This window comes from Amphiprion ocellaris, chromosome 7, assembly GCF_022539595.1.
Source record: "Amphiprion ocellaris isolate individual 3 ecotype Okinawa chromosome 7, ASM2253959v1, whole genome shotgun sequence".
Taxonomy (NCBI): Eukaryota; Metazoa; Chordata; class Actinopteri; family Pomacentridae; genus Amphiprion; species Amphiprion ocellaris.
The window spans coordinates 28,551,637-28,573,736 of record NC_072772.1 but is presented as its reverse complement, the minus strand read 5'-3'; the positions used below and the strand labels follow the sequence as shown (position 1 = coordinate 28,573,736).

At 40.8% G+C, this 22,100-nt stretch overlaps 1 protein-coding gene across 3 annotated transcripts in view; it reads right to left on the bottom strand.

Annotated features, from left to right (window-relative positions):
• frya (furry homolog a (Drosophila)) overlaps window positions 1–22,100 on the bottom strand; it is a 49,171-nt gene that overhangs the window by 12,715 nt on the left and 14,356 nt on the right. For 2 of the 3 annotated variants that reach the window (XM_023262851.3, XM_055012147.1), the window contains exons 1-29: window positions 15,362–15,529; window positions 15,121–15,253; window positions 14,791–14,898; window positions 13,829–14,084; window positions 13,447–13,629; window positions 13,023–13,109; window positions 12,328–12,587; window positions 11,948–12,137; window positions 11,559–11,683; window positions 11,025–11,082; window positions 10,740–10,831; window positions 9,337–9,509; window positions 8,722–8,882; window positions 8,383–8,493; window positions 7,018–7,172; window positions 6,515–6,617; window positions 6,255–6,426; window positions 5,620–5,876; window positions 5,380–5,526; window positions 5,108–5,276; window positions 4,825–4,915; window positions 4,651–4,733; window positions 3,359–3,509; window positions 3,083–3,186; window positions 2,750–2,935; window positions 1,548–1,746; window positions 1,012–1,133; window positions 723–910; window positions 89–183 (exon numbers count right to left, since the gene is read on the bottom strand). In XM_023262851.3, the coding sequence (XP_023118619.2) occupies window positions 89–183; window positions 723–910; window positions 1,012–1,133; window positions 1,548–1,746; window positions 2,750–2,935; window positions 3,083–3,186; window positions 3,359–3,509; window positions 4,651–4,733; window positions 4,825–4,915; window positions 5,108–5,276; window positions 5,380–5,526; window positions 5,620–5,876; window positions 6,255–6,426; window positions 6,515–6,617; window positions 7,018–7,172; window positions 8,383–8,493; window positions 8,722–8,882; window positions 9,337–9,509; window positions 10,740–10,831; window positions 11,025–11,082; window positions 11,559–11,683; window positions 11,948–12,137; window positions 12,328–12,587; window positions 13,023–13,109; window positions 13,447–13,629; window positions 13,829–14,084; window positions 14,791–14,898; window positions 15,121–15,253; window positions 15,362–15,461 (4,259 nt within the window). In that variant the 5' untranslated portion in view covers window positions 15,462–15,529. Of the gene's footprint in view, window positions 1–88; window positions 184–722; window positions 911–1,011; window positions 1,134–1,547; window positions 1,747–2,749; window positions 2,936–3,082; window positions 3,187–3,358; window positions 3,510–4,650; window positions 4,734–4,824; window positions 4,916–5,107; window positions 5,277–5,379; window positions 5,527–5,619; window positions 5,877–6,254; window positions 6,427–6,514; window positions 6,618–7,017; window positions 7,173–8,382; window positions 8,494–8,721; window positions 8,883–9,336; window positions 9,510–10,739; window positions 10,832–11,024; window positions 11,083–11,558; window positions 11,684–11,947; window positions 12,138–12,327; window positions 12,588–13,022; window positions 13,110–13,446; window positions 13,630–13,828; window positions 14,085–14,790; window positions 14,899–15,120; window positions 15,254–15,361; window positions 15,530–16,119; window positions 16,212–16,404; window positions 16,463–16,938; window positions 17,064–17,327; window positions 17,518–17,707; window positions 17,968–18,402; window positions 18,490–18,874; window positions 19,058–19,256; window positions 19,513–20,218; window positions 20,327–20,548; window positions 20,682–20,789; window positions 20,962–21,807; window positions 21,895–21,984; window positions 22,094–22,100 lie in introns of those variants that run through there. The other variant, XM_023262861.3, reaches the window with a different exon arrangement.

Genomic DNA, 22,100 nt, shown 5'->3' with positions numbered 1-22,100 from the left:
TAATTTACCAAAAAAAATAAAGTTACCAAATATTTCAACAAAAATGTTAACATCTTTAAACATAAATACATGTAAAGGAGACACAAACCTTGTCAAAATAGCCATGAGATCATTGTTTTTGAGGCACTCAGCCAAGTTATCCACCACAGATTCCAGTGTGAGTAATACTTCCATCACATAGCCCTGCAAGAAAAACACACAACTGCATTTTTGGGTGTTTTCTTGTGTACCAATCAATGATCTACATTGTTTAAAAAAACTAACTATAGCTTAAATGGCATTTTAAAAAGTCATCTTGAACACAATGAGTCTTAAAAAATTAGGGGTTCTCAGGCTCCATTTGTTTCGAAAAGTAAACGACACAACTGAGTTACAAGGATATTTTGTAGATGGAAGCTGAACATTTTTGGTTGATTGGATACCACTTTGTACCTGCCTACTGCCATACAACAATACTGGATGTCCACAGATATAAGAGTCTTTTTAACAGAACGGAAATCCCATTACTCACAGAGGTTCATCCAGCTCCCTAAAAAAACAGTTTGAATCTGTTTCTTCTTGGACAACCTGGACAATCTCAAAGTTGGAAACAAGGACTGAACTTGTGAATTTGGCTTCTTGAGGAACACCGTGAAGCGCTGATACATCCTGTGAACTCTTGCTGTTAGATATATGACAATGCAAATACTCCCATGCATCACATACACACAAAGACCACTTACCTGCACTTCTTCCCCGTGCTCACCGACCACTTCCACCAGCCGTGACAGCAGGTCGGACACAGCGTGGGCAGAGATTGGCTGCCGAAGGGCTCGAAACACCTGGAAGGAGCGACCAGCGTAGTGGCGCGATGAACTGCACAAGGCCGTCTGCAGCGCTACGTCACTGAGCTGCTGCTCCAGGTGGAAATCTAACAATGACAGAGCGTGGAGAGTATTATTCAGTGTCAGAGACAGAGTTTTGTAGTGTATTTGTTTAATAATCCCCGTTAAGAATATACGGAAGGATTACCTGACTTGGAATCTTTGAACACAGACACAACATGTCGCAGGAAGTTCGTCAGCTGCCCGGTGCTTTTTGAAATTTGATTCTTTGGTGAAATGTCTTCATGGCACCAGAGTGGTCCATATGCTCTACAAAACAACCATTTCTTTGTCACTAACAACACCCAGCATACTGTCTTTTTCAGAAATATGCTATCATAGACATGGGACAGTTACTTAAACATTCTGAATAACCTGCACCAAGTGTGAATTTAGGTGTTTATGTATGTAGTGAAACCTATTTTAAATAAATAAAATCCTAAATTTTACAGGAGTTTACAAGATCATGGTTTTAATTGGAATTTACAATATGTACAATTAATATCAAACTTTATCTACTCCTATCTGTTGCACTATGCATGCAGCACCACTAGGTGGGAACCTACATCAAGAAATGTGAGAAAGCCTACCAGCATATCAGAATTCTACTTCTGACTGCCATCCGTAAAATGTTTTTGCACTGTAACATGCATTTATTGTATAAAATCACGTAACAATCCGTACCTTGTGGTTAAAAACTCAATGAGCTTGTTAGTCTTCTCATCCATTTTACTGGAGGTCACCAGTTCTTCCATATCTTGTGAGATCTCTGGCAGGTTGTTGCTGCTGCCTCCCAGACTTAAACTGGACGAGGTGGAAGAAGAACTCAGACCAGAGTCCGGCACAGGAGATGCCTGACACTCCCGCAAGAAGTCAAAACCTCCTGAACACAACAGAGGGACAGGTGTTTGTTCAGAAACACATTGTTGATGTTGGATTTCATTTAGAATAGAATAGAATAGAATAGAATAGAATAGAATAGAATAGAATAGAATAGAATAGAATAGAATAGAATAGAATATGCTTTATTGTCATTATACAGTGTATAACGAAATTGGAAAGCTTCTCCTTTTCAGTGCAGTAATCAAAACAGTTACCTGACTTGCAACTTGTAGCTGGAAATAGCAGTGGATAATGTAAGTAGGAAACATGCAGTGAACAGCATGACTTGCATTTTAACATTACATGGAATGTGAATCTAATTAGCCTTGTCTACTCACTGAATATACTTAATGTGATGAAATTGTCAAACTTAACTACTAAGCTGCTGCACATCTAATCTTATTGTTGCTATTGAAAAACGGATTTTTCCTGCAAGACACGACACGTTACACACAAATTCAATAAACACGTGAGGGAAGACATTGCAATTCATGTTTTCTTTGGATTTCAGAGGCAGCGTTGTTATTGTTGTGCGTCGTCATTGTTTAAAAAGTCACTATTTCTGGCATACAAATTTTACCTGATTGGTAAAATGGACAAATAACATTCTGGATATTTTCAAATGTCTAGACATTTGCAAAACAGTTTATCAGCTGGGGGAGGAGGGAAGCTGAAGCAGCCTATCCAGGCCTGAGCAGATGGCCCCAATTTGGGCAAGAGGATAAAAATAGCAGAATGGAATGCTTTAATCAAGACCTTTGATGTCCTCTGTTATTGCTTTTGGCACAGCGTCCAAATATTTTCTCCCCAGATAAGAAACTTATCTATTGTCTGAAAGGAATGCTAGCCATCCCCTCCTGATGTTCAAGTTTTTATTAGTCCAAGAAGAAGAGACATGTGTCAAATGCCAAGTTGCTATGTCAACATTTTAGTAAAGTGTGATCATATTTGCAACTCAGAAAACTCACACACGTCACTGTTAGTAAAGGAAGATGTGTTTTTACCTGAAGGTAAACAGTCCGGCTGCAGACTCGGTTTGCAGGTGAGAGTCTTTGTACAGTTGATCTCACGAGTCTGCAGTAAGACTGAAGCGATGGCCTGGAAGTTGTTGTTGCAGGATAACGTGATGAGCAGGTGGAGGAGAAGACGTTTGCTGTGCTCGAACACCTCTGGACGATAGTGATCCATGCCTGAAGTAAAAAACATGATTAGACCAGGTAGTCTCTTTCACCATAATGTCACTACTTGTTATTTCAATTATCTGCGTCCAAATACGCAGTACATCACAACATTTACTTTGCTTATGTTATGGCTGCTATAAGGATGAGTGAATTCACCTAAAAACAAGGCATGCAGCAGTAAAGGCAGGTGCATGGTCCAGTCCTCCCTCACACTGTGATCCACCACCATCTCTGTCATGAAGATGACTGCTATATTACACCTATAATGAGCAAAAACACACACTGTAAAGCCTCTCAATTAAATGAAACACACTTTAAATCAAAATCAACTGTGGCAGAGTATTAAAAGCTAAAGATTAATCCCATCACTGGTCTCAAGCACCCCTTAAAATTGTTCCGGAGTGACAGAATGAGCACATTTTGCAGTCTAACCTGTGCAGTGGTCCTCTGGGAGTGATGGTCTCTGGTAAAAAGTCCACCAGTGGAGCCCAGCATCCTCCATTCAGAGGCATGGGCAGAGGATGGGGCTGGTTGGTCTCAATAACCATCATTAACCAATCAGCATAGGGGGGCAAAGGTTCACCTAAATGGTAATAGAATACTGTGTTTAAATTAATCCCAGCTTAGACATCTATTTAAATGAGTTTGTGGTTTCTCCATTGCAGGATATAAGTGGCATGAAGGCAAAGGACACAGTTAAGACTCTAAACCTCAAAATCTTAAGGTGGCTTCGACACTTAAGTTCAGTTTAAGAAAACTGTCAAAATGCAAAATTTATCAGAGCCAAAAATTGTAAAAACAGAAAGAATTGACAGATTTTTAACAGTTCTTGAAATATTCATCTGTGACATGCCATTTGGTCAGAAACTGTAACCACATCTAAGCTAAAAATTGTGATATTTCATCAAAATTCCTTTACTCATTTAGAAATGTATTAAAAATAAATAAATTAGATTTACCAGATTTAGTAAAAAATAAAAAAATTCTGCATTCCTTTGCTCAACCATGAAAATGTGAGTGACTCTACTGTGACCTACAGTCAAATGACAAAACTTCAGGGACTTTTCAGCTGAACTGGACTGAACTGCAGGCTGTGCTTACACAGAGTAGAGTGGAGAAAAGTATGGAAATCAAAACAAAAATGCACTGTAAGTAGTACAATATCTTTTGCATTTAGAGTCGCCACTTTTTTTCCAGTTGTGGTAGCATCTGTGAATGTCATTTTTAAATTTTTTTTTTCTTTTTTCGTGTTTTTTGCATTTAAACTTTGTCATATTGCAAAGAAACACATTTTTGAGTTTTCTCTTTTTCTAGCCATGGTTGTGGTGTTTCCATAGAGACGAAGAACTATCAATAAAGCATTTCCAAAGAGAGCTTCAGTTTAAAAGAAGAGTTATCCAAAGGACATTCCAGGATACTTTATATCTTCAGGTGATTCTTATTCACACTAGTATGCAGGACTAATTCAGCCCAAGACTGTGAAACAAAGCAGTTTTTGGGTCACTGGCTACAGTGCTGGGGCTCTGGGCTCCACTACTTGTATTTGAGTGCCAGTTCTCACAGAAGCTCTATAAAAGCCCCAGGCTGCTCTGCAGTGCTCATGCATTATCAATGACACCATGCCGGTTACCATTTACCCTCCAACCCAGCCTGTGTATCCCACACACACCAAACCACAACAACCACACTTTTTCATGCAGTCTTTGAAACAGAAAAACACTCACCTTTATCTTCATCGTAAGATCCGCCTGAACTGTTACTGTAGCGTGATTCCAGACGGTTGTGTGCTCGTATTATGTGACTAAGCCTGAGGTCAGAAAAAAACAACATTAGAATGTGTCTTGTTAATGCAGTACTTCACTGAATCACAAGACTTAAGAGGTCACTGATGACTGTACCTTTCTTCATTCTCCTTTACAATCTTGGTGTCATCTGTGTCAGGAAAGCTTTCTTGGCCTGCAACAACAGTATTGCTGCTCGATGTTGTGCCTAGAAATGAAACAAAACCGTGCCCATATTTTATAGTATGTTCACAGAAAGTCTGGTTTTCTGTGGCTGACCACTAAGTAGTTCCATTGAAACAGTTGGGATTTCACGGTTAGATGATTTTTTCCATTAAAGAATATCAATTTCAACAGGTGTCCGTTCTGTTCAGAGAGACTGTGTTTTTAAAAGATGTACCTGAAGCTGCTGCGGAGGCTTTGCTTGTGGCAGTGAAGCGATAGAAAGGAGGGCTATCACAGTGCTGCACCACAGGGTTCACTGGATCCATTTGCTGTAGCTCGAATATCAGCTCCTCCATGGTTTGCATGGTGTTGTTCCGGCACAGATAGATCACCACCTTCTTGATCTAAATAAATACACCACAGAGTAGCCGTGAGAAACTCAAATGATTTTTAAAAAAAAAGAAAAAGAGCTACATAGCATTTTCCAGCAAGACCTAAATGTCTTACATATGGGAGGAGGGTGGTGTCACTGCTAACACCACACAAGCTGATGACAAACTGCAGTGTGGTTCTGAGATTGTTGCTCCACTTCTCATTGCCGACTAAAGCGTTCCAGGCGTTTTCCATCTCTGGTCCAGGTAGATCGTCTCCATACTGGTTAGAGTAGGTAAAAAAATGCCATGTTAGCTGCCCTGACCTCAGATTACTTATTAATGTTTTCATCAGACCACCTCAACATGACGTTACCTTGGCGGTCATGAACATAAGGTTATTGAGAACCATGGATGTAGCTTGTAAGGAGCCCCAGCCGGTGCCTTTGAGCAGGTGTGATGAAGTTGTGTTGGTTAACTGGGTGGAAGCATCATAAGCTGTGGTGCACGGTGTGAAGACTGGGAGCAGAAGGCCACTGTCCACCAGCTCTATGTTACCAAGCCAAGGCAGGAGGTAGGTCAGCATGATCTGCCTCCCATTGGGATGAGTGGTGGGGAACCTCTGGCTAACCTCTGGAAAAATTCAGAATGAAGGCAACACTAACATCAGAATAACATCAGTGGCAACTGCGGTGGTTATATTCTATAAGGAAATCAAACACAGAATGTATACTCAGTTTTACCATAATGAGCAGTTTGATTCTGATTCGCATATGAATTAAACTTAAACAGGGGGTGTCTCTCAGTGAAATTAAACTCTCTGTGGTTTGTGGAAGTGTCTGTAAATACAGTATGTGTCTGGTTTCTTCGGAAGATGACTGAGCAGCATTTAGTGGCAAACCAGGAGAAGATGACAAGCCGACCGAGTATTACAGCAGGGAGGAAATCTGAAATACATAGAATACAGTTGGCTAGCACTGCTGTAGTCACACATACAAGACAAACAGCTACCTGAGAATAGAGGTAGCGTGAGTTCGGGGTACATCCTGGCCAGCTGGCTGGAGAGCTGAGGCAGAGAGACGGTGTATAGAGATGGCAGTGGACCATGGGTGCCATAGAGGATGCTGTTTGGCTTCTGCTCTGCAATCTTCTTAGAGTATACAAACAACTTCGCTTCAAGAATCTGTTCAATGAAAGAGTAAAAATGTGTCACTTGGACTGCTGCCATGCTAAACTACACAGCAGCACAACAGACTGGTTACGTTTCTCACCTGCATTAGCTGCATTGAAATCTCATAGATTTCTCTGTTGGTGTCTGACGCCTTAAAGAGCACCAGATTCAGCAGCGTCACGATGTCACATGGGTAGCTTTTGCTGGTATAGAAAAAGAGAGAAAATACACTATGAAGTAAAGTTTCAACACAAGAAAGTGAGTGTTTCATGTGATCCTTGGGTTAATTCCTGCTGAGATTAAGTGAGAGTTGAAGAGGTGAATTTCTCGTGAATAATGAGCCCTTTAATAGGATTAGCTGAGGTGACACTTAGAGGCTTTGCCAGTTTCCTCACTAGGATAAGAAATGTGCATTATCCAGAGTATGTGGTAGTTAAGGTAATTAGGGAAAACGGTAATTAACTTCACCTCATTAAAAAGACTTACAAATAAACACAAGATTATCCAACACAAATGGAAAGAAAGGAAGACTGGAGTATAACTGCCCCTGATATAAACGGTTTGTGCAGACAGCTGAGTTTAGCTTGTTATGAGATTTTCTACCTGCTGCCACAGACTGTAGCGATGGCTTTGAAGCAGCCTGAGGCCAGCTGGTAGGAGCCTGTGTAGCAGCGATCCACAGCCCAGTTGAAGAGGTTGACCTGGTCAGCATTGAGCTCCAGGAGCAGGATGACGACTTCACAGCCGAGCTGATGGACCTGAGACGAAACACGAACAATCTCATATTTCATTTAATTTTTCTTTTTTTGTTCAGTGATGACCTGAGGCTGTTTCTTTTTTGAATGACTGAAACCTCTGAATCTGCATTTCAAACCCACTGACATGCTGTATTTGCAAAAACACAAAAATTCACCATTTAACGGGGCCAGAAACTTTAAAAGCAGAGTGATTCATCAGGATTTGCACTTTCTGACAGTTGTTGAAGTGCTCATCTGTGACTTGCCGCTCGATTAGGAAACTTAAACAAATCTACTTTAAGTTTTGACATTTCATTAAAATCATATTATTCTACATGGCTCGTTTTAAAATTTGCCAAAATAACTTGTTTATACAAACAAGATTCTGTAAAAACAAATAAAAAATTCTGTGCTCTTTGTAACAACAGGAAGCCATTAGTGACTCAGCTGCGATAAACACTCACACGACAAAAGTACTTTTTGGCTCAACTGCAGACTGTATTATCACAGAGCAAGTAGTAAAAAACCTATAGTTTTTAAAGTCACCATTTGTGCCACTATGGGTAATACCTGCTCTTGGGAAAACATCGATTCCAGGTTTTTTCAATTACTGTAAATTAAATTATCAAAGAAATTTACCTTTTGTTTTATTCTTTCTAATGATTCGTGGAATTATAATATTGTTAAACTACACAAAAGACATTTTGAAGTCTCTCTACTTCTGGCCATGGTTGTTCCGTCTCCATAGAGCTGCAGGACTTCATATTGCAGTGAAAAATGAGCTCACAGTAAGTAAAAATCTAACAGGAGCAAAAAATGCCCAAAAACTGCTTGGCACTCAGAGAGTTAAACATTCAGTGTAAAATGATTCCAGCAGCTCTACTTCTGTCATATCACAGAGTTGATAAATTATATTTTCTGGTTAGCTGCCCAGTAAATACTACACCTTAAGTCATGTAATGGGCTTTTCAAAGGAAGAAACAAAAGATAAAATAAACATGCAGCTGCTTTATCATGTATCACAGTAAACTGGAATAAAGATAGTATCACACAAGTTTATTTTGAAACAAAACTCTTCCTTGAGTAGTTGCCAGCAGCAAGATAATGGTGAGCAGTTGGCAAAGAATAGTGCTGGGCCTTTATAAAGCAGGCTTGAGCAAGCTATCAGATGAGCTTCCTGGGTCAGCTCTTTGTTTAACTGCACCACAGTGGTAAAGTATTGGCTACATACCCGCTGATCCTGGCAGGCCAGTATATTATCCAGCCACTTATAGAGGTATCCGTCTGGAGAGAGGCCAACGTTATCAAACACAGGCCCACAGCACAGCACAGCCGACATGGCCTGGAACAACAAACATCAGTCAAGAATGCTCACATGTTAATGGTTTTAATAACTGTTCCACTGTTGGCCTCATCTTACACTGCCAAAATAGCAGCACATTTCAATCCAATGTCAACACAACACTGGACAAGAAAAGGTGAAGAGTTCCAAAAGTTTTCAGCCTCGGTGACCTTGTAATGATCCTAACAGCTGGGTTGTTCTGTTTAGAGTGAAGAAAGTTATGTTTACCTTCAGGGCACAGTATTGATATCTTGTGATCTGGTGGTTCCTGTCACTGTAACGGTCCAGAGGAGTGAACATGATGCTGAACGGGCCGGCCCACTGGCTGAAGAGGATGAAGAGGTGATGCCGAAGGCTCTGCTGTGGAAACAGGAAGCGCCTGTGGTGCACTGAGGAGGGAAATAAAGAAAGGCTCATTAAGAAAGTGTGGAGTCATCTAAAATATCCAGGCAATCTTAAACTTTTAGCTCACAACTAAAAGTGCACTCCTCAATATGATAACAAGATGTTGATGTCCCTCGACAGACCATTAGCCGTTCAGTAGGGACTTGTGAATGCGTGGTAACCCATGAGTCATCACCTGCCCTTGCCTGCTGTGTCCTTAAGTTGTTCTATTTTTGGATCACCTCCCCCTGGACTACATCCAAAACAAGATCAATGTCAAGAGTCTGGTACTCTGTGTGCTGTGCTAACTCCAGCCAAATTGAAGCCTCTTATAAAATTCACAGTTCGCAAATAGACAGAGGGATTGTAGTAGGCGAGTTTGCAGGCTGTATTCGGAAATTTGTCTGAGCGGTAACTGGTTGGAGAAAAAAGGACTGTAAAGTTGAGCCGTAGGAGCACCTGGTACACATTGGATGAGGTTGGCCACCATGGCGCTGAAGTGAGCTCGGATGTCCTTGAGGATCTCTGCATCTTTGTCATTCTCAGCTTCCAGAAGCATCCGGGTTAGATCCACATATTCCAGGAACAGAGCGCCCAGGGCGAGGGTGTCACGTTCCAGAGCTCCGTTTGTACTGCGGGATCACAGAGAAAACAGGGAGACGCCCAGTCAAGACAAACCACGAAAAAAAATAGTATGCAACAATTCTTTCTTAATTTCTAGTTAAACATCTGTCAAAACCCAAACTGTGTGTGTGTTAATTACAAAGGTGTTTAATCAACCCCTGAACTTTGCACTGAAATTTTGAAAACTGCTGGTGGGTTTTAATGGCATCTTATATTTTTTTTAAAAAAAAGCTACAATTACACCATTTATCAAACCATTTTCTGAAAACAGAAAGAATCAGCAGTCACTTTCCTGATTGTCCATGAACTACTCATCTGTGATGTGCAGTTTGATCAAAAAATGTAACCAAATCTAAGAGTGAAGTCCTGATATTTCTTTACTCTAAATGTCTGTTTTAAATATTCAGTGTACAGCAACCAAATTCAGTAAAAGTAAAAGACATTCTGTGGGCCTCAGCACAGTTGTGAAGCCATTAGTGGCTCAAGTGCAACCAACAGTCTTGTGACAAAAATTCAGGGACTTTTTGACTGAAAGGGACTTGGAAAAATTATACATGTTGATTCTGATGCGGGCTGCACAGTGGCGTAGTGGTTAGCACTTTCGCCTTGCAGCGAGAAGATCCCTGGTTCACATCCCGGCTTTCCCGGGATCTTTCTGCATGGAGTTTGCATGTTCTCCCTGTGCATGCGTGGGTTCTCTCCGGGTACTCCGGCTTCCTCCCACAGTCCAAAAATATGCTGAGGTTAATTGATTATTCTAAATTGCCCGTAGGTGTGAATGTGAGAGTGATTGTTTGTCTTTGTGTGTGGCCCTGCGACAGACTGGTGACCTGTCTAGGGTGTCCTCTGCCTTCGCCCGAGTCAGCTGGAATAGGCTCCAGCACCCCCCGCAACCCTAGTGAGGATTAAGCGGTGTATAGATAATGGATGGATGGATGGATGATTCTGATGCTTGTTTTTAAGATTTATGTAAAATTAATAATCAAAGAAATGTATGACATTATATCTTTGATATACCATACATGCCATCTTAGTGTTTCCTCTACTTCTAGCCGTTGTGCTGTTTTCATACAGACACAGGGCTTCATATTGCAATAAAAAAGTTAGCCCAAAGTGAGCGGACAGTTCAGCAAAAAGTCAGTATTATAAATCTTATTGACCCTTCTTAGTTGTTAAGTATGCTGGATGTGGTTTTATCTGTGAATTGGGCTGAAAGTGTTCATTAATGCCACGCTTACCTGTCGCTGATGACACCTGCATCAGCCAGCAGCTCAAAGATCCGCAGCAGCTGCAGTCTCAGCAGGTCTCGCCGCTCTCGCCGCTTCTTGTTCTGCAAAATATCATTAATCCAAATCCTTAATTGAAGAATAAGCCCTGGAGGCACTATTAGTAATCCTCATTTACTGACTGATTTTCTGAAACATAGCAGCTCTCTGATACGATGGTGTATGATGTAGTCCATTCTAGTCACTCTAATGGTTCTGCTTATATCATGCATTGTGCAGCAAATGAGACCAACAAACCTCAGGTCTTCTTTCTAATGCCTCCTTCATTAGGGGATGTAATTCTTCCACAAGTTCCCTGTGTGCACACATTGGAAAAAAAAACTTGTAAAATGTTTCATCAAACAATGTTTGGCTCCATAAGCAAAATTAATCTGCGCTGTGACAATTTTTTTCTATCTTTTCAAGGAAAGAGATTAAACTGTAAAATCAGATTTCTAGGAAACAACTGTAAAAAGGCAACAAGGCAGCACTCCAGTATAATCCGCTGTCCATCTCCACTTTAAATCCACATAAATACAGGTCAACATAGGCTTTAATTACGGAGAAAATAATGGACTGTGCTCTAACTTCCATTTCACTGGTTTCTGTCTCACTAAAAGAGGCAAAAACAAAACAGCAGCTCAAATCAGAAGCACTGAACTGTTGCAGTTCCTAAGTAGCAACCATAACAATTAGTACGTTTTTGTAAAGGGAAATTAGGTGAAAGATTTGTCCATCAAGGCTGTAGAAGAACTCAGAGTAGAAGATCTGAAAGGCGGTTATTTGATATACCTGAATATGAGTGAATTGGTGCGACCGAAGCCCAGAACTAATGACTCTGTCAACTCAATGCTCTCTGCCCTCATCAGTGGAACCAACTGCTTCAGAAGCCAAGCCACAGATGGGCTTCCGATAACCTGAAACATCAAACAGCGACGGTTCAGTCAGACAAATAAAATCCCTCACGCTGCTTGAACACCACTAATTACTCAGGGCTGCATTGAGATAAGTGTCGGCACAGTTAAGAATATATTGGCTTTCTGTTCCATTCATGTGAAATGGCTGCTGTGTAATTTGATGCTTTGAGTTTGAATGTCAACAAGCTCAGTGTGAACACCTGATCGTGGACAGACAAAGCACTGAGGGAATGAATAAGGCCGGAGGATGGGGGACGCAGCTACCTTGTTATCGTAGCTGACACCGCTGTCAGGCGTAGGAGCTGTGATCTCAGGTGTCGACGCTCTCAGATGGCCGGGGCTCATGATACTGGGCTTGGCTACCCCAAAGCAAAGGATCAGGTAGTTCCTCCACAGGGTTACGTAATTATCGCCACTGCCAGAGGTGCTGGTTTTCTTCGCGTACACTGGGTTGCTGGAGAATCACATAAAAAGGAAATATTATTAGATCCTTATTTTTATCTCAGCTTTATGCTCAATGGGAAGCTGGTATCAGGTGGTCACTCTAAAAACAGGAACACCAAACAGGGAAGTAAGAAAACAGAAAAGAGAGGAAGTGTTTTATTATCCGTATTCAACTCACTGCAGCGTTTGAGTCGACTTACTTTGGATCTACCAGCGGCATCAGCATCTGCATTCGAGTGAAGGCGTACGGCCAGGCGTAGCTCAGGGCTGTGGGGCAGTGTTTGGGCAGGTTGTCCTGTCGGAGGAGGCTGTACACGCACAGCACCCAGGGGTCCTTCACAGACTGGGCAAAGATCCACACATGCGAGGGGCTCCTAATGTCATAATGACTGTTGACAAGCAGCGCATTCCACTCCACGAGCCACTGGAGGTCCACATGGTGACCAGCTGGCAGGGCGGCCTGCAAACAAGCGGGGGTCAAAGGTCAAAGGTCAGAGGTCACGAGTGTGGTAGACATCCAACCAGAAGCTTTCGTTTAATTTCTTATGTGTAACAATAAGAATTTAAACGCTATTAAGGGAAATCCCATGTCAGATTATGGCACAGTATATTTAGAAATGCATTTTTATAATACATAGAAGGATATTTACGGTATTATCCAATCCTCGACAAATTCTCAGCCTCATGTTGATAGCCTGATGATTATGTAAATGAGAGTCATTTGGCCAACAGCTGCTCAGTTCCAGCTGTTCGCTCAGGAACTAAAATGAGCTTCTCCCTCACAGTTAACTCAACAAACAATAATTTGCTGTTGAGTGTGGTTAAATTGTTTAGTGATGCCCAATCGTGTCCTCAAAGAAACGAAAGTGACAAAATGAAGATACAAACAACTTACTGTGTCAGACACTGCAACGTTGACAAAACTCTCCAAGATAATAGGGCTGAGCTGATCCATGATCTCTATCATCGGTTTATCATCATCCTGCAGATAGATAGATAGATAGATAGATAGATAGATAGATAGATAGATAGATAGATAGATAGATAGATAGATAGATAGATAGATAGATAGATAGATAGATAGATAGATAGATAGATAGACAGAAAGATAAATGGGAAATTCAAGGTATCCAGTAGCTCACAAAAATAAGGAAACTATTGTGTAAATAGTGTACAGGTATTTACAATAAAAAGTGTTGAAAAGTCTAAATACAGTATAACAATGGAAAGAATTATAAGCATACAGGAGGGCAGACCAGGATTATTTGGTTTTATTGCACAGTTAACCTGTTGGATCAGTTTTTGTTTCTTTGTTTTACCTCAGACTGTCCGATGGTCATGAAGAGACTGCGTATCTCTTTGAGTATAGCAATGGCGAGTCTGCGGGTGCTCAGCTGGCAGGAGCAAAGCAGCACGACCGCCAGTCCCTCCACAGCATGAAGCACAGTGGAATGAGGACCTCGTTCTGCAGGGATCTTCAGGCTCGAACTACTCTGCAACAGCTATAAAATAAACATGACGATTAAAAAAAAAAAGGAAAAAAAAGTGGATTTCATTGTTGTACTATTAAAGTGAAGCATTTGTGAAGTGAATATCTATGTGTACAACAGGTGTTTGTTAGCATTCCCAATCAGAAAGTCACTCCCTCTTGTTAAGGGCACAAAATAAGTAACTAAATAAATATAAACACAAGGTGTGTACCTCCACAGTGTGCATTTTCGTGGTGTCATAGCTCTTCCCTGGAGCAGCTAGAGTTAGTTTCCACTGTGTGAGCAGCTGTAGCAGTAATTTAAGGGACGTATCTAACAATCCCTGGTGGGTGTCTTGGACCTCACGTAGCAGGAAGTTCGTGAATCCAAACAGGACATCATCACGCCAGTCAGGGAAATCCACCAGCAGACTCTGCAAGGAATTCTGGGCAATGAGTCGAAGCTCGTCATCCATGTGGATTGTCAATCTGAAGAGTAGGACAAAAACAAAAAAAACCCAAACAGGAATAAAAATAAGTCAGTCAGTCAGTGAGGTTAAGTGTCCAATTAGCTTAGCCTGAAGATTTCTTGGCAGGCAGGATTTTCAGCATAGTCTAAGTTACAAATCTGACAAGCAGAAACAAGTCCTGCAGAGGCAATTCTTCAATTCAATTACCTTGAATTCCCCTGAAGCATCAAATAAGTTAAGCTGTCAAACTTTTAGGTGTTTTAAGTCTGGAATACACTCAGTTTAATGTAACTTGCCCCCTTTAACCAAACAAAACACAACAGGAAACTACTAATCTGATTTGAATCTATTTTTACAATATTAGCAGCATATTTGCTGTCAGGCAATTGGTTAAATAAGTATGTGGAATGTTTACAAGTAAAAAATACATAAATGAATGTTTTTAACATGATAAACAGAAATGATCCTCCTTTGGAAGTACTACTGGAGGTCACAGCTGTGGTGTGTGTATAACTCAGGAATAAATAACTTTATTGTCGTCTCTAAAAAACAACAAACATTTAATTCAAGATTGCCCTGGTTGGTATCTGAGAGTCTGTCAACAAGTTAGGAGCTTTTGAAACAAAATTTAATAACACTTGATTACATCTGCAGTCAATTATGTTGCCAGACAGTCAGATTGTGCAGCCTGAGCTTGGCATTCCTTAGAAATGTTGGGGACTCACCGAGAGAGCAGGTCTATGAGCTCTGGCTTGGACATCCCGTCAGGCAGGATGCGAGGAATGGCAGCAACACATGTCCTAAACAAGTCGATCTTTGGCTTCCTTTCACCTCTGGAAAAGGTCAGATTTCATTATTACTCCAAACGCGTCTTGCCAATGTGTCTAACTGTCAAGCGTAAACTGAGAAAGTATTGTGATGAATGTTATGAAGAGTTAATAAGTAAGAATTATTTAATGATGGCACTTTTAACACTATCCTGCTGAGTCATTCTGGACTTCTACCAGGTGAAGTGTTTTGGTAGCTAGTATGATAGACTGCATATGCACACTTACGTGATCATGTCCTCAGGCTCCTTGTTCAGCATCTGAGCGTTAGTCATCATCATGCAGCGTCCCACCTCCTTGTCCAGGTGTCTGAGGATGTTGTCAATAGCCTTCCGCACATGAAAATAATATTGTGACATACCTGGAAGAAATGAAAAAACTGTTCTAAATCCACTCTGTTGATGCTGTAATGTGAGTCTGCAAAAGCTGGCCATTTCCAACATTCCTGACCACACTTCATCTGCCTCACCGATGACTTTGGCCTCCTCATCTGTCAGCGTTTTGCTCAGGTACGTCTTCTTCACTCGGAGTGTGTTCCCAGAGGGCAAAGTGCAACCGGTGTTCGGCATGGGAGGCTCACCGTCCTTCTGCTGCAGTTTGTCGGCTACGACCAGGAATGCTCTCAGACCAATATTCATTCTCTGAATGGAAAGGAAAGTTCAGATGTTAATTACCAGGGGTTAAAAAAAATCCTTTAACCACCTGCACAAAATTACCTTGTAACAGTAGCAGTGTTGGGAGTACTGTGGACATATTTGAGGGGAATTTTATATAGTTTTTGGAGGGGCTGAACTTCAGGATATACATATACAGGGCAGAGACGAGACAAGTATGGAAACAAATTAGTAATGAAATATCTATAGTATACAGAGCTCCCATTTTTTCCTGTATTGGTAAGACCTGTGTGCACTTGGAAAAATTATACATGTTGATTCTGATGCTTGTTTTTAAGATTTATGTAAAATTAATAATCAAAGAAATGTATGACATTATATCTTTGATATACCATACATGCCATCTTAGTGTTTCCTCTACTTCTAGCCGTTGTGCTGTTTTCATACAGACACAGGGCTTCATATTGCAATAAAAAAGTTAGCCCAAAGTGAGCGGACAGTTCAGCAAAAAGTCAGTATTATAAATCTTATTGACCCTTCTTAGTTGTTAAGTATGCTGGATGTGGTTTTATCTGTGAATTGGGCTGAAAGTGTTCATTAATGCCACGCTTACCTGTCGCTGATGACACCTGCATCAGCCAGCAGCTCAAAGATCCGCAGCAGCTGCAGTCTCAGCAGGTCTCGCCGCTCTCGCCGCTTCTTGTTCTGCAAAATATCATTAATCCAAATCCTTAATTGAAGAATAAGCCCTGGAGGCACTATTAGTAATCCTCATTTACTGACTGATTTTCTGAAACATAGCAGCTCTCTGATACGATGGTGTATGATGTAGTCCATTCTAGTCACTCTAATGGTTCTGCTTATATCATGCATTGTGCAGCAAATGAGACCAACAAACCTCAGGTCTTCTTTCTAATGCCTCCTTCATTAGGGGATGTAATTCTTCCACAAGTTCCCTGTGTGCACACATTGGAAAAAAAAACTTGTAAAATGTTTCATCAAACAATGTTTGGCTCCATAAGCAAAATTAAACTGCGCTGTGACAATTTTTTTCTATCTTTTCAAGGAAAGAGATTAAACTGTAAAATCAGATTTCTAGGAAACAACTGTAAAAAGGCAACAAGGCAGCACTCCAGTATAATCCGCTGTCCATCTCCACTTTAAATCCACATAAATACAGGTCAACATAGGCTTTAATTATGGAGAAAATAATGGACTGTGCTCTAACTTCCATTTCACTGGTTTCTGTCTCACTAAAAGAGGCAAAAACAAAACGGCAGCTCAAATCAGAAGCACTGAACTGTTGCAGTTCCTAAGTAGCAACCATAACAATTAGTACATTTTTGTAAAGGGAAATTAGGTGAAAGATTTGTCCATCAAGGCTGTAGAAGAACTCAGAGTAGAAGATCTGAAAGGCGGTTATTTGATATACCTGAATATGAGTGAATTGGTGCGACCGAAGCCCAGAACTAATGACTCTGTCAACTCAATGCTCTCTGCCCTCATCAGTGGAACCAACTGCTTCAGAAGCCAAGCCACAGATGGGCTTCCGATAACCTGAAACATCAAACAGCGACAGTTCAGTCAGACAAATAAAATCCCTCACGCTGCTTGAACACCACTAATTACTCAGGGCTGCATTGAGATAAGTGTCTGCACAGTTAAGAATATATTGGCTTTCTGTTCCATTCATGTGAAATGGCTGCTGTGTAATTTGATGCTTTGAGTTTGAATGTCAACAAGCTCAGTGTGAACACCTGATCGTGGACAGACAAAGCACTGAGGGAATGAATAAGGCCGGAGGATGGGGGACGCAGCTACCTTGTTATCGTAGCTGACACCGCTGTCAGGCGTAGGAGCTGTGATCTCAGGTGTCGACGCTCTCAGATGGCCGGGGCTCATGATACTGGGCTTGGCTACCCCAAAGCAAAGGATCAGGTAGTTCCTCCACAGGGTTACGTAATTATCGCCACTGCCAGAGGTGCTGGTTTTCTTCGCGTACACTGGGTTGCTGGAGAATCACATAAAAAGGAAATATTATTAGATCCTTATTTTTATCTCAGCTTTATGCTCAATGGGAAGCTGGTATCAGGCGGTCACTCTAAAAACAGGAACACCAAACAGGGAAGTAAGAAAACAGAAAAGAGAGGAAGTGTTTTATTATCCGTCTTCAACTCACTGCAGCGTTTGAGTCGACTTACTTTGGATCTACCAGCGGCATCAGCATCTGCATTCGAGTGAAGGCGTACGGCCAGGCGTAGCTCAGGGCTGTGGGGCAGTGTTTGGGCAGGTTGTCCTGTCGGAGGAGGCTGTACACGCACAGCACCCAGGGGTCCTTCACAGACTGGGCAAAGATCCACACATGCGAGGGGCTCCTAATGTCATAATGACTGTTGACAAGCAGCGCATTCCACTCCACGAGCCACTGGAGGTCCACATGGTGACCAGCTGGCAGGGCGGCCTGCAAACAAGCGGGGGTCAAAGGTCAAAGGTCAGAGGTCACGAGTGTGGTAGACATCCAACCAGAAGCTTTCGTTTAATTTCTTATGTGTAACAATAAGAATTTAAACGCTATTAAGGGAAATCCCATGTCAGATTATGGCACAGTATATTTAGAAATGCATTTTTATAATACATAGAAGGATATTTACGGTATTATCCAATCCTCGACAAATTCTCAGCCTCATGTTGATAGCCTGATGATTATGTAAATGAGAGTCATTTGGCCAACAGCTGCTCAGTTCCAGCTGTTCGCTCAGGAACTAAAATGAGCTTCTCCCTCACAGTTAACTCAACAAACAATAATTTGCTGTTGAGTGTGGTTAAATTGTTTAGTGATGCCCAATCGTGTCCTCAAAGAAACGAAAGTGACAAAATGAAGATACAAACAACTTACTGTGTCAGACACTGCAACGTTGACAAAACTCTCCAAGATAATAGGGCTGAGCTGATCCATGATCTCTATCATCGGTTTATCATCATCCTGCAGATAGATAGATAGATAGATAGATAGATAGATAGATAGATAGATAGATAGATAGATAGATAGATAGATAGATAGATAGATAGATAGATAGATAGATAGATAGATAGATAGATAGATAGATAGATAGATAGATAGATAGATAGATAGATAGATAGATAGATAGACAGAAAGATAAATGGGAAATTCAAGGTATCCAGTAGCTCACAAAAATAAGGAAACTATTGTGTAAATAGTGTACAGGTATTTACAATAAAAAGTGTTGAAAAGTCTAAATACAGTATAACAATGGAAAGAATTATAAGCATACAGGAGGGCAGACCAGGATTATTTGGTTTTATTGCACAGTTAACCTGTTGGATCAGTTTTTGTTTCTTTGTTTTACCTCAGACTGTCCGATGGTCATGAAGAGACTGCGTATCTCTTTGAGTATAGCAATGGCGAGTCTGCGGGTGCTCAGCTGGCAGGAGCAAAGCAGCACGACCGCCAGTCCCTCCACAGCATGAAGCACAGTGGAATGAGGACCTCGTTCTGCAGGGATCTTCAGGCTCGAACTACTCTGCAACAGCTATAAAATAAACATGACGATTAAAAAAAAAAAGGAAAAAAAAGTGGATTTCATTGTTGTACTATTAAAGTGAAGCATTTGTGAAGTGAATATCTATGTGTACAACAGGTGTTTGTTAGCATTCCCAATCAGAAAGTCACTCCCTCTTGTTAAGGGCACAAAATAAGTAACTAAATAAATATAAACACAAGGTGTGTACCTCCACAGTGTGCATTTTCGTGGTGTCATAGCTCTTCCCTGGAGCAGCTAGAGTTAGTTTCCACTGTGTGAGCAGCTGTAGCAGTAATTTAAGGGACGTATCTAACAATCCCTGGTGGGTGTCTTGGACCTCACGTAGCAGGAAGTTCGTGAATCCAAACAGGACATCATCACGCCAGTCAGGGAAATCCACCAGCAGACTCTGCAAGGAATTCTGGGCAATGAGTCGAAGCTCGTCATCCATGTGGATTGTCAATCTGAAGAGTAGGACAAAAACAAAAAAAACCCAAACAGGAATAAAAATAAGTCAGTCAGTCAGTGAGGTTAAGTGTCCAATTAGCTTAGCCTGAAGATTTCTTGGCAGGCAGGATTTTCAGCATAGTCTAAGTTACAAATCTGACAAGCAGAAACAAGTCCTGCAGAGGCAATTCTTCAATTCAATTACCTTGAATTCCCCTGAAGCATCAAATAAGTTAAGCTGTCAAACTTTTAGGTGTTTTAAGTCTGGAATACACTCAGTTTAATGTAACTTGCCCCCTTTAACCAAACAAAACACAACAGGAAACTACTAATCTGATTTGAATCTATTTTTACAATATTAGCAGCATATTTGCTGTCAGGCAATTGGTTAAATAAGTATGTGGAATGTTTACAAGTAAAAAATACATAAATGAATGTTTTTAACATGATAAACAGAAATGATCCTCCTTTGGAAGTACTACTGGAGGTCACAGCTGTGGTGTGTGTATAACTCAGGAATAAATAACTTTATTGTCGTCTCTAAAAAACAACAAACATTTAATTCAAGATTGCCCTGGTTGGTATCTGAGAGTCTGTCAACAAGTTAGGAGCTTTTGAAACAAAATTTAATAACACTTGATTACATCTGCAGTCAATTATGTTGCCAGACAGTCAGATTGCGCAGCCTGAGCTTGGCATTCCTTAGAAATGTTGGGGACTCACCGAGAGAGCAGGTCTATGAGCTCTGGCTTGGACATCCCGTCAGGCAGGATGCGAGGAATGGCAGCAACACATGTCCTAAACAAGTCGATCTTTGGCTTCCTTTCACCTCTGGAAAAGGTCAGATTTCATTATTACTCCAAACGCGTCTTGCCAATGTGTCTAACTGTCAAGCGTAAACTGAGAAAGTATTGTGATGAATGTTATGAAGAGTTAATAAGTAAGAATTATTTAATGATGGCACTTTTAACACTATCCTGCTGAGTCATTCTGGACTTCTACCAGGTGAAGTGTTTTGGTAGCTAGTATGATAGACTGCATATGCACACTTACGTGATCATGTCCTCAGGCTCCTTGTTCAGCATCTGAGCGTTAGTCATCATCATGCAGCGTCCCACCTCCTTGTCCAGGTGTCTGAGGATGTTGTCAATAGCCTTCCGCACATGAAAATAATATTGTGACATACCTGGAAGAAATGAAAAAACTGTTCTAAATCCACTCTGTTGATGCTGTAATGTGAGTCTGCAAAAGCTGGCCATTTCCAACATTCCTGACCACACTTCATCTGCCTCACCGATGACTTTGGCCTCCTCATCTGTCAGCGTTTTGCTCAGGTACGTCTTCTTCACTCGGAGTGTGTTCCCAGAGGGCAAAGTGCAACCGGTGTTCGGCATGGGAGGCTCACCGTCCTTCTGCTGCAGTTTGTCGGCTACGACCAGGAATGCTCTCAGACCAATATTCATTCTCTGAATGGAAAGGAAAGTTCAGATGTTAATTACCAGGGGTTAAAAAAAATCCTTTAACCACCTGCACAAAATTACCTTGTAACAGTAGCAGTGTTGGGAGTACTGTGGACATATTTGAGGGGAATTTTATATAGTTTTTGGAGGGTTTAATCGCTAGTATGTAAATTACTCAGGCAGAATCACATTACAAAAAACTGTTCAGGGTCTTAACATATTATTAGCGTAATTTTTACATGTGATTACTTTCTTCCAGCCAATCACCGTGTTTTTTTGTTGTTATAAAAAAAATTATTGGAAAGCATGTTGCTGCAACGGCTGTTGTTGACTTTCTTTATATTGCATGTTTGGGATCTTATCATTTGTTAAAATTTGTTGTCAATATTTGTCTAATTTAACATTTGTTCTTTGTTTTCAAAAGGTGCTATAGAAAAAGTATTATTATTTTTGTTGTTGTTATTGTTATATTTCCAACAGTACTGCTGCTGTATAGTTGAGGGCATTGCTGTGGCATAAAACTGTCCAGTACATGTACAACTGGAATGTCCTCGGATATTTAGATGAGGTATCAATTTTGATAAGCCATGGATAATATTTTTCCAACTCAATTTAATCACAGCAACACTACTTTTAAATTTTATATTTACCTTACAAGATACACTTCTGTACACGGCAAGAAAGACCTTTCACATAATTTCCTTTAAACTAAGAATAAATGTGCTCTTCAAGAAACTGAATTTTGATCGGGGATACATGAAATAAAACAAATAACAACCAAACAAACAAAGAAATAAATTAACAAATAAATATCAGTGTGTCACACCGTATAAGTAAATATTGAACTCTTACCTCAGGATTAAGACTAAAGGCTTTTGCTGGTTTCCCAACACACAGGAGGTCAAAGATAATCTCTTTCATGGCAAAATCCAGTCTTTCCTATAAGAAAATAAGAATATGCAATGAGAGTATTATATTACATAGCATTTCATTAAAATTGACGTCTGCTGACAGTATTGATGTGTTTACCTGTGCAACAAACTGGATGATTTTGACAAAGATATTCAGTGGCATGTCTCTTGGTACCACGCTGCGGGATCCTTTGGGGAAAAGTGTCGTTATGATGGTGTTGAGACGACTGTGGA